At 39.7% G+C, this 11735-nt stretch overlaps 2 protein-coding genes across 5 annotated transcripts in view; one reads left to right on the top strand and one right to left on the bottom strand.

The window, feature by feature from the left end:
- Window positions 1-55: 55 nt before the first annotated feature.
- ANKRD37 (ankyrin repeat domain 37) lies at window positions 56-2722 on the bottom strand. Of its 3 annotated transcripts, none has more exons than XM_015460836.3 (5): window positions 2529-2722; window positions 2154-2306; window positions 1262-1434; window positions 537-740; window positions 56-287 (listed from the first exon to the last, which is right to left on the bottom strand). In XM_015460836.3, coding segments are annotated over exons 1-5 (558 nt in total). In that variant the 5' UTR covers window positions 2556-2722; the 3' UTR covers window positions 56-286. The 3 variants fall into 3 exon arrangements, with proteins under 3 accessions (XP_015316322.1, NP_001068860.1, XP_005226019.1); NM_001075392.1 differs by having other exon boundaries at window positions 1262-1353; window positions 2529-2671; XM_005225962.5 differs by lacking the exon at window positions 1262-1434 and having other exon boundaries at window positions 2146-2306; window positions 2529-2718.
- Window positions 2723-2915: 193 nt separating this feature from the next.
- Window positions 2916-11735, top strand: part of LRP2BP (LRP2 binding protein) — a 31587-nt gene continuing 22767 nt past the window's right edge. Inside the window, exons 1-3 of one of the 2 annotated variants that reach the window (XM_024986428.2) lie at window positions 2916-4466; window positions 9600-9726; window positions 10458-10570. In XM_024986428.2, the coding sequence (XP_024842196.1) occupies window positions 9621-9726; window positions 10458-10570 (219 nt within the window). In that variant the 5' untranslated portion in view covers window positions 2916-4466; window positions 9600-9620. Of the gene's footprint in view, window positions 4467-8911; window positions 9180-9599; window positions 9727-10457; window positions 10571-11735 lie in introns of those variants that run through there. The other variant, XM_024986431.2, reaches the window with a different exon arrangement.

Here is an 11735-nt window from a genome sequence, read left to right as displayed (position 1 = left end):
GGTAGTTTGATGGTTTTTATGAGTTTTTCCAAAGGTTGTAAATATCACAAAACAATTATACTTTAGACATTCTTTTAATAAGTTACGAGACAAAGCATGCACAACCAGAACATTATAGGCATGTAAATACATGTATTCTTGAACATTATCTTCGCTTAGAAGAAAGGTTTCCTCCTTCTTAGAAGGAGTTTAGACACACTTGATGAGCCTGAAGCCACAGCTTGTAGCTGAACGGTAGACCTGCATGAAGTGAAGACCTTCTCCTCACCTCTTCATGACCAATACATCTGTTGTTGAAAAACATATTGACATTAAAACCTTTTTTTAAAAAGTTTTCCTCCCCAGTCTTCTACCATGCAGAATAATTTTTGGTCTCTAAAGTCTAGCAGTAGTTACTACATCCAGTATTAAAATGTGTTAATGAGAATGAAAAGATATACAAGACATAAGACTGGCAATATTTAAATGAAACAATAAATTCTGTTTTAAATAAGAAATCCTTAAGGGAGGAAGAAGGAAGAAACTGAATTACTTACCAACACTTCCTTTTCCCACTTGTATATTCCTCACTTCCAAAACTTCGTTTCAGTCTGAGCACTTGAACACAATGATCTTTATTGGGTTGTTCCCTTGATTTTATTGTCTGCATACATTTAATTGTTGTAAGAAACTTGGCACATTCTGGAAATCCACATGACCAAGCAAGATCTTCAGCTGTTTGCCCATTCTTATTACATAAACTAAGACAAAAAAAAAAAAAAAGTGTTCAAGTAAAAGTTGACAGTTGTTTTTAGCCTTTTAAAAATATGTTTCTAATAAAGGTGCTTTGGGCTTATACAAATGTTGGTTGCAGAATAAAAGAGGTAAAGGAAGCATAGAGGAATTCCATGTTTGCTCACTATTTGTCCTTAGCACAAAGGACAGCCCAGAATGGGCACTTCATTTCTACACAAATAAGTATTCTGTTTTCAGTACAATGAGTGAGTACACAAAGGAAATCAGTGAGAACATCTATAGAATGGATTTTTAAAAACAAAACTAAGATGTAATACTGCCATGACACATGAAAAGAACTGCACCTCTGATTGTTCAGGATCCATTTTTTAATTTACTTGAATAGTATCAGATAATTTAACAGCCTAAGTTAATATTTAAATGGTACCACTACATTATCAATTAGGCAAGCATCATGTAATTGAGCTGCAGGAGTCTGATTAACCCAAGAAAATATAAAATTTGAAGTCACTGATTCCATACTCACTCAATTTGGGCATCACTGGCTACAAGCAGACTGAGGCATTCCATGCTTCCAACTCTTGCTGCCTTGTGTAGTGGAGCTTCTCCAAAAACATCCTTACAGACAAGACAGCATATTTTAGTCTCCCCAAAACACTCTTGTGGAAGTTGATGAGTGAGGTTTATTGCTTGAGGAAGCTATTTGAGGAAGTAGGGTTAGAACTGCATTGTACTGGACTGAATCTTTTAATTCTTTTTTAAAGTAAAGTTCACTTGGTGCCCTATTAAATATAGAATTGTCATTAATAAAAGCATGTGCAGTCACAGCTACATACATTAAATTTTAAGTGATTAAAAGCAAAATAGAATCCTACAGAAGTAAAAATTACAATTTAAAATTTAACATTGAATGGAAGATGCAAACTACCTTAAGTTCTGTAAGGAATTATATTGTGAGCATGTCTTACAAGTTGTGCTACCCTGAGACTTAATTTTGTAATGGAGCAGTTCCTTTGGAAATGAATGGTAGACCCTGGAAATGTCCGATGTAGTAGCCAGCAGCCATCTATCGGGCTAATGAGCACCTAAAATGTGGCTAGTCTGAACTGAAATGTGCTGTCAATGTAAAATACACGGAGGGTGAGGAGGCATATCCGATATATTTATATATCAGTTATGTTTTATTGATTACACATGATAATTTTGATTAATTGTGTCAGTTTACTAAAATGTTTCACTTCATTAATGTGGCTACTGGAAAACTAAAGTTACGTAGTGTCTCACACTTCTATAGGCATCACTGTGCTAGTCCTGTTTCTAATAACTGAAACGACAATATCTTGGTGTCTAAGAAATGTTTGTGTGGATTTGGGGTGAAGGGGAGGGTTGCACACAGCAACAATCAGTTACCTAGTTACCTGCTGGTTGAGGTCAGCGCCCGTCTGCAGCTGCCAGAGAAGAAAGCAAGCAAGGCCGCCACCTGCAGCCAAGTGGACGGGCGACTGCTCACAGGGATCCGGGGGTGCGTTGACGGAGGCCCCGGTCTCCAGCAGATGCTTCAGACTATCCACCTGCGAGAAAAGAACAGCTCCAGCACCCCTTCTCGCCTTTGTCCAGGCTCCTGCCCTCCGGAGATTGAAGTCCTCCGCCACTCCAAAAACCCTCCAACTCTGAAGAGGCTTGACTTAGCAGCAGCGCCAAGTGGTCAGTACACCTTCACCCTATCTAGCCCTCTATAGAAGACAGACATCTGTACGCTTAAGTCTGCCGGACAAAAGCAGCCTGAATCTCACCTCTGGGTTGCAATCGAGCAGCAGCATCTCCCGCCTAAAGTAGAGGACAGGAGTCCTTGGGAGAGCTGAGCAGTGCGGCACTCGCTGCAGACGGACGGGTAAGAGTAGACAGGCCGCCCGAGAGCCGGAGAATTTAAAAGATCACCAGAGCTAGGGGGCCAGCCCCTCCCCGCCGTGCCTCAGCTGCGGCTCGGCCGGAGCAGCCCAACCCTAGGAGGCCCGCCTTTCTCCGCCCAGCAGCAGCCGCACGTACACAAACAGTAGCACGTGTAACCTGGAGCCCAGTGAGGCTGGCGGGGGCGGGGGTGAGGAGGAGGCAGCGAGGATGCGCCAGCTGATTGGCCAAGGGGAGGTGTCGGGCCCGCCCACCTCGGGGCGGAGTCCTGAGGCCGTTCCCGCCCAGGCCCTGTTGCGCATGCGCCATGAAAGACCGGCGTCAGGACTGCCGGGTTTCACCCGCCGCCATGAGGCGCTGAGAGTTCGGCACGTTTCACGCTGCTTGTGCCCAGCTCATTAGTCCCTCTGGGGAAGCGGAAGTCGCGGGTGGAGGTTTTGGTTTCTGCTGGCGCGCACGTAACCAGGAAATGAGGGAGCTACCAGGATCTTGATCTTGGGCGGCAGCGCAACCTTTGGAAGCTGCTACTACGCTTGGTGCTGGACCCCCGCGGCCCCAGCCTCTGGCTCCTCAGGAAAGAAAGTTCCTGAGTCATCGTGTTCAAAGCCGCCCTAGGCTTGCCTCTGTCCCTCAGGCCCTGGACATTTAGGAAAGCTAGAGCTTGAGGGGGTTTGGAGGGGTAGGGGTGGTGGTGGAGGGGCGCCTAACGTGAGCTAAAGGGCTAGGTTTTCCCACAGGACTGCTTCACCCTCACCCCAAAATGACACTATGCCCTTTCCGGGAGTGACGTAAAGTGAGCCCGCCATTGTAATGTGGCCCGTCAGAGACAGATCAGGCACAGTGCTGGACTTGTTGCCTGGGGAAATGGTGGTCCCAGCTCTTAGCCCTGAGCTCGCTGAGACGGCAGCCCCGCACTCTTCGTGAGGAGTTAGTGGATAAACGAAAAGACCAGGCCATGGACGTTATGACCACTGGCGCTCTTCCCCGTGGGCAGGGCTGACCGTACCTCGGAAAACTGTAGAAACAAAGACATCCTGACTTCAAAGCCACAGCCACTGACTATTTTATCTCTGGACAGTTCCTAAGCAGTTTTTTTTTTTCTTCTTCCCCAGGTTAATCTAGCTAAAAGCTAAAGTTCCAACCATGTATTTATTTTCCCTAATATCTTAATCTGTTCCCCTCTATGTGCTGGTACCTTTTGAGAGCAAGACTGAAAGTTTATTCTTTTTTTGGAGAACAAGCTCAGTGTCCTCTGAAAATAGATGGGTGGCCTTTTTGTTCTAATTTTGGATACAGTTTCTTGTTTATTTTGTAATAAGAGCCGTAAACTAATTTTGCAGTAATTTATATTACTAGATTTATGCAGTTGATCCAAGGTGTCAACTTAGAGAAAAATGTGCTGCATGAGAGGTGTGAGTTAAAGTTTATTCAGGGTTTTACTGAGGACTGTAGCCCCAGAGACAGCCTTCAGATAGCACTGAGGAACTACGCCAAAGAAGTGGGGGTGGGGAAGCTAGTTTATATGTGATTTTTTTGATGTTAGGGAATACATGCAGTCAACATGTATCTTGGTAAAAAAATCACTGCTAGTTACAGAGAACAAATATTCCAAGTTAATGATTATAGTGCTTTTCTATGTATGGGAAGCAGAATTCATTAAAATTCTTCGGGAAATGCATTTAACTAAGGGCCTGGTTGTCCAAAGCACAGAGCATCCCCTTTTCATCTTTTATTTCCTCTGTCTGAAGCACTGAGTGCACCTCCTGTTACCACCTTAATCTCTTCATCTGAAGTATCCAGTGCCTTGCTGCCTCAAAGACTTGGTGAGCAAAATTCTCTTTTCTTTTGTTTGCAAAGGGGTAGTTTTAAATATCTTTGTTTATATGTGTACTTAAACATAAGCGCATATATATATATGTATACACACACACTTATATTCAAACATGTATAGAATCGTGCTTGTGTTCTTTTTTTAAATTTAAACTATTCACAGTACTTTTTATGCTGTTTAAAGAATGTCAGAAATATATGAGAACACATGTCCATATTTCCAGTTTTCCTTTTCTCGTGTTTTTCATCTAGATAAGCACTATTTTTCAAGACATATAATTAAGCTTCAAGTTTGCACAGATGTTCATTTTCAAGAATTCCTAACTAATACAAGGTGTCATTGAAGAAGTCCTTAGAGTTCTAAAATATATGTTTTGCAGTTAACATATGAAATGGGATATTTCTGTGATACATGCACCTCCACGTTACATCCTTTTTCTTGAAAACAAGATTCTGTTCAGCATGCATTAAGTCTGGTAATTATTGTTAACTTCCTGTGACATATTTAAATTTCACAAGGAAAGGGAATTTTGTAAGTAGTTTTTAAAGCTTTTGTCCCTTTAATCACTGCATACTTGTCCATAGCTCATAATGTTTCCAAACAACTCTTTATGTCTCAGCTATGTATCTGATTTACTCTTAGAAATGGGCCTAAAAGCTTTCTGAAAACTGAATAGAGCTGGTGGAGTACAGAAGTATACAGGATAATTACATTCAGAGAACAATATCTTTTTTTCTTTTGTTTTTCTTTTTTGTTTTTTTCTTTATTTTTAAATTTTTATTGGAGTATAGTTGATTCACAATATTGTGTTAGTCTCAGATATACAGCAAAGTAAATCAGTTACATATATACAGATATCCACTCTTTTTTTGTTTCTTTTTCCACATGGGCCATTAAAGAGTATTGAGTAGAGTTCCCTGTTCTATGTAGTAGGTTCTTTATTATCTATTTTATATACTATTTTATATCTATTTTATATATATATATATATTTTATATAGTGTGTGTATACTACAAGCCCCATCTCCCAATTTATCCCTTCCTCACTTATCCCCTGGTAACCATAAGTCTGTTTTCTAAATCTGTTACTCTACTTCTGTTTTGTCAATTAAGTTCATTTATACCTTTGTGTGTGTGTGTGTGTGTGTGTCACTGGGGGACAGTATCTTACTGGCAAGGGACTGGAGTTTTTACAGAACATACAGCAGGTGGGATCAATTTTCTAAAGTAGTAGATGGTCTAAGAAGCATATGGAATAGTCACTCTTCCAAGCATTGCCAATTCTACTTAGGTGTAGCTTGCTGGTAGTTGTGTTTCCAAAAGGGTGCCATTTAGAGTGAGTTTAAAAAAAAAAAAAAAAAAAAGGTTGAATGATGACTCAGTGACCAAATGAGTGAAAGATGTGTGGACTAAGACTTGAAGGGTAAGAGTTTGCTAGGTCATCCAGAAGAGGAAGAGAATTTATAAGAAGTGTTAAATATCTTCCAGTGTTGAGAACTATGTGTAATTCAGTCTGGTTGCCATATATGTTACACATATAGCAGTGATGTGAAATAAAGATATACAAATGAGAAGTTATATTAAATGACCACTAATATCTATTCCAATATGTTATTGTGTTGAGGTACATTGACGTTAATTGGGCACTTATTATGCCCCATGGTTAATACAGATAGGAAAGGAAACTGATAGGGAGATTTCTATAATTTATCTAAGATCATATCATTAAGGAGTGGAGCTGGAACTCAGGCAATTTGACTCTAGAGCCCACATTCTTATACCTATATTTTAAAGAATTGTGGTCATCTTTGGTAGTTCAAAGCTACTAAGATTGACTGCTTTAAAGCAAAATGAATCCTCAGAGAAGATTACTACAATCCATTGAAAAACACTTCATTTAATGATGACTTAATGTAGCCTTGTTTCTAGAACTGAATTTCCCACAGTGCTTAGTCCAATGCCTTCTATTCAAGGAGTTCCTTTTTAATGAATGAATGAATATGTGCCAATTGGTGAAAATTATTAAAGTATTTGGTGGACAGGCTAATTAATTAGAATTAGGCTAATTTCATCTATTTTCTATTTGCCTTTATTGGCCAAAAAGATGACTAGAAAACATTCCCTAAATGCATAGCATTGAAAGGAGGAGTAATTGGGAATACCTTCTAATCCCCATTTATCACTATTGTATAATATTTAATTATATTGTATACATTTAGCAATAATGCTATAGAGAAATTTAGCTCTAAAGCAAATGAAGAAATATAAAGTAAAACTAAAAATCTCAATAGTTGACTTGGTTTCACATGTATTATTTAGATCTCTTGAGAATTTTATAACCCCCAAACATATTCAATATTCCTCAGACATTTCTGAATATGATGTTTCAATTATTTATTGCCAACTAGGTGCCCTGTTATTTATATTAATGTTGACCAGATTCCAGTGAGTCTTAAAAGTAACTAGATATTAATTATTAATAAAGATGTGTGGCAGATATATTTCTATAGCTCATACACTGAAGATAATATATCACTGCAAATAAGAAAACTTTTCAAAGACAGAAGATGATAGCCAGAGCTGGAATTTCAATAACTGTTCTTTGATTTTTAACAGTTTTTTTTTTAAATCCACAGATTGAAAATTACTTGAACTAATCAATATAATTATGACCTTCATTGGCATAGGCAGTCAGGAAATCCATATATGATCCTAGTATGATTGTAAATGGAAAAGGAACTGGCAGCGCACTCCACTATTCTTGCCTGGAAAATCACATGGACAGAGGAGCCTGGAGAGTTAAGAGCCCATGGGGTTGCAAAGAGTCGGATACCACTGAATGACTAGCACACGTAAAAGCAAAAGGATTTCCCACAAAGAAATTCTTCTTGTGCCTAGTCAAACTTCTTGGGAAAGATGATAAATTATATAGCTATTCTAAACAACTACTGCTCCAGGATATTATGGCACAAAGAATAGATACTGGGTTGGTCAGAAAGTTCGTTCAGGTTTTTCTGTAACATCTTATGGAAAAACTCAAATGGAGTTTTTGGCCAACTCAATAGATAACTGATAAAGATGGATAGATAGGGAGGAAAGGAGTAAGGAAAAAGACAGCTCTTCTTTACAAAAGCATTCCAAACACATCGTTTAGACATTCCTCACTCCAGGAAGTAGAAGTTAATCCTTACCTCACCCCATCCTCCTCAGTGTGGGCTCTGCATAATGACTTGCTTCCAAAAAGTAGAGTATGGGAAGTAAGGGGAAGTAACTTCACAGTGGAGAAACCTGTGAAACACTGCACTGGCCAAGTGTTTGTTATTATCATCAGTAATAAGTCATGCACCCTTGATATGGTCTGCCGAAAAGATATTTCACCTCTGCATCTTCCCAAAGTCCATAACCCAAGTCTAACCATGAGTAAAATATCAGGTAAACCCTGATTGGGAAACATTCTACAGGATATCTGGCCAGTACAAAACTGTCAAAGTTGTTAAAAACAAGGAAAACCTGAGAATCTGTCATAGACCAGAGGAGGCTAAGGAGACATGATGACTATGGGATCCTGGAACAGAAAGAGGAAATTACAGTAGTCCCCTGTTACCTGCATTTTCAATTCCTGTGGTTTCAGGCCCATCATCGTCTGAAAATATTAAATGGAAAATAACAGAAATAAGCAATTCATAAATTTTAAATTTATGCTGCTCTGAGTAGTGTGATGAAATCGCACTCCATCCCTCCTGGGAGGTGAATCACCCCTTTTGTCCAGGTTAGTCGCCTAGTAGCCACCTGGGTTATCAAATTTACTTGTGTTCAAGTAACCCTTATTTAGTTACTGATGGCCCCAAAGCACAAGAGTCAAGATGCTGACAATTCAGAGATAACAGAAACATGCTGTGAACATCATCATATTTGGATTGTCTTAGTTCTTCTAAATACTTCACCTAATACTGCTTCACCCTAAAGTTCTTTGGAAACTTCTATATTTCCTGGTACAACCATAGGTTTTTGGAATCATATAATCCAAGAAGTTTACATATCTAGGAACAGATATTTTGAAATCCTCTAGTTCAAACTATTTGTAATCCAAACTACAGATGAGAAAATTAACTCTTAAAAAAAAATGAAAATCACAGATAGTTTGGTGATTTTTTCCTCTGGTATACTGACTTATCTCCCTTTCTGCACTTTATTCTCATTGTGTGTGTGTGAGTCGCTCAGTCATGTCTAACTCTTTGCGACCCCATGGACTGTAGCTCACCAGGCTCTTCTATTCATGGAATTCTCCAGGCAAGCATAGTGGAGTGGGTTGCCATTCCCTTCTCATAAACAAAGCAATTTATTGTCCAAAATAGTATCATAAAATTGTATGATTGTGGCTTTCCAGTCATACTAAAGATCTATTGAGTTCTCTTCACCACCAATCAGGAAGCTTTACTGGAAGCTTGTTCCTGATTGGTGAGAGCATGCTGTAACAGTGGAATTCCATGGAGTAAACAAAAAAGCGTAGCAACAACTGAGTTTGCGGTCTCACTACCCTCAGCCTAGGCCAACCTGGACTCCTTCATCCCACATGAGGTGGCCTCTACATTTTATATGAAGGCTCTGATTTTCCATTCAACTGTGATCCACCTTATAACATGGAAACCCATTACAGATGGAAAGATAAAACTGAACAACACAGTTAAAGTAAAGTGTATTCCCAGGTAAAATAGACAGGTGCTTTCATTTAAAATGGATTAGTTTGATGAGCTTCAGTTAATGGAAAGGCACTGGTGCACAAGAACTGTACCTATGAGCAGTGTCACCAATTCCTACTAGTGGCAGCAGCTGTGGTGGGTGACATGACTTGCTAGAGCATGTATTTCCCAGCCAGAGAGGACTTGCAGATAGCCCTGATCATTGACTCCATGTGGTGGGAACAGACATGGACGAGGGCTTCTCTTAGCTCTGAAAGGTCCTAGTTTCCTAAGAAGGAATGCTCATATACCAGAGCTTAGTTTGGTGCCCTATCCCTCAGTGATGAGGGGAGGATGCTCTTTCTGTCAAGTGGAAATGGAATCTCTTGGTGCATTTTCCTGGAGGAAGATATTTCTACCATATTATTATTTTACTCTCTTTTACAGAATACCCACTGTGGAGACAGGATGAAGTTGACCAGTGAAAAGTTGCCCAAGAACCCCTCATATACTTCTCTATCCCACTTCGCTGCTAAGAATGCAAAAGTCTTCCAGTGGAGAAAGGAAAAGACTGGTACAAGTCCTGATAGTATTTTCACTTAAAGTTAATTATGTACACCAGAGCAAAAGAGACAGGAAATATGAGTCTTATTGCTGGCAAGGAAGTGGTTAAGTTTACAGTCCTTTCTAGCTTTTCTGTAAGAATTTGTGGAATTGCTACCCAGCTTATCTGGTAGCAGATCATCAGTGAAGAAGTTTCATCATGAAATCCTGCTCCTGGTTTTACTCTCAGGACTTTAGAACACCCTTCTTGAAAAAAACAAAGCCAGATGTCACTTCTGTTAGAGAGGACAGTACCATACTTTATTTGAAATAGGCATTTAAAGCTACCATTTCTTTTTCTATAGACCTAAAAAAAATTAAATTGGGGATGGTTAGATCATTTAGTTAGAGTAGTTCTAATTAAGACTGAAATTAAGAATTTCATACAAAGGCCAGCTTTGTCTAAAGAATTCCACACGGACTACATTGCTAGAGCTCCTGCCTAGTAGGAAAGAGGGTTAGTGTGACAGCCCACCAATACACTTCTTAATTATATAAGGTACAATGTCTGGTGTGATAGTGCTTTCTTTTTTCTAAGGTGGTGCTTTTTCCTTGAACTAAGGAGGTCAGTTTTAGGAATGAGAACTAGGAAGGAAGCCAGTATAAACAATGTCAGATGAATTCTATATACTTTATTACTTTAAGAGAAAAAATTCACATTGTATGGGTAAAGATGGAATTCTTTACTTTTTTAAAAACCAGATCATTACAGCCATGCTAATTTGGTGGATAAGGCCTTGCAGCTCTTGAAAGAAAGGATAAGAAGAGGGGATACTATGGCATATTTTCTACGAGGTCAACTGTACTTTGAAGAGGTACCAGTTTTTGTGGGTTTATTTTCATTTCATATAAAGCCATTGTTAGATCTTCATACAAAGTTTCCTATAGAGTTCCTTACCATTGTTAAGCCAGGGAAGTTCTGTCAAATTCCCTAGATTGTGTTTGTGGCTTTGATCATGATACGCTGGTCCCAGCTTACAGAGCTATTTGACCTTTCTCCATAAAAGTCATTCTAATGAATGTCATTTATGGGAGTCATTTTGTTATGAAATCCATTTGCACATAATAAATAAAAAGTCTAATTTTTATATTTTGCTAAAATATTCAGTGTCATTTGTAAAGTATTTTATTATTAACAATTAAAAATCCTGATTCTTATCAATTAATAGTACTGAGAAGGCAATGGCACCCCACTCCAGTACTCTTGCCTGGAAAATCCCATGGATGGAGGAGCCTGGTAGGCTGCAGTCCATGGGGTTGCTAAGAGTTGGGCACGACTGAGCAACTTCACTTTCACTTTTCACTTTCATGCATTGGAGAAGGAAATGGCAACTCGCTCCAGTGTTCTTGCTTGGAGAATCCCAGGGATGGTGGAGCTTGATGGGTTGCTGTCTATGGGGTCGCACAGAGTCAGACACGACTGAAGCGACTTAGCAGCAGCAGCAGCAAAGGTAGCTTTAAGTAAGTTTCTGTATGGATCAGGGAGAGAATTTCCCTCTTTATCCACATTATGCTGAAATTTACAAAGTAGGTCTAGGTAGACCTGTGCAAGATATCACTCCAGCTTCAGCAGTATAGCTTCAATTGTTCACTGAACCCCAAGGGAAGATGCAAAAAGGGATCAGCTGTCCCCTGCCCCTCACTATCTCTTGAATGCTTGGGCAACCCTTCACCTATATCCCACTTACTAATCTCTTTATGGCTCCTTCCTTCATTCTGGCAACAAATATTTGTTGAGGACTCATCACATACCTGTCACTCTGAGAATCACGTAGCATAATGTTTAAGAGAATGATCTTTCAGCTTTGAACATAGGTTCAATTGTGGTTCTGTTGCTTGTTAACTATACCCTTGGGCACAAAGGCTTAACCTCTTAGTGCCTCAGTTTCATCTCTGCTGCTGCTACTGCTAAGTCACTTCAGTCGTGTCCGACTCAGTGCGACCCCATAGATGGCAGCCCACCAGGCTCCCCCGTCCCTG

The sequence above is a fragment of the Bos taurus genome, chromosome 27 (assembly GCF_002263795.3).
Source record: "Bos taurus isolate L1 Dominette 01449 registration number 42190680 breed Hereford chromosome 27, ARS-UCD2.0, whole genome shotgun sequence".
Classification (NCBI taxonomy): Eukaryota; Metazoa; Chordata; class Mammalia; order Artiodactyla; family Bovidae; genus Bos; species Bos taurus.
Note: the sequence above shows the minus strand (reverse complement) of the source record. Positions and strands in the feature narration are given on the sequence as shown.

What these genes read in the sequence shown, in the direction of transcription:
- ANKRD37 (XM_015460836.3), bottom strand. Translation starts at nt 2,555, where the DNA reads ATGCTGCTGCTCGATTGCAACCCAGAG. An exon ending in TGCTCGATTGCAACCCAGAG is followed by an intron (nt 2,307 to 2,528) that starts GTGAGATTCAGG and finishes CTTTTCTCGCAG; the next exon opens with GTGGATAGTCTGAAGCATCT. An exon ending in GCCAGTGATGCCCAAATTGA is followed by an intron (nt 741 to 1,261) that starts GTGAGTATGGAA and finishes TTTTTGTCTTAG; the next exon opens with TTTATGTAATAAGAATGGGC.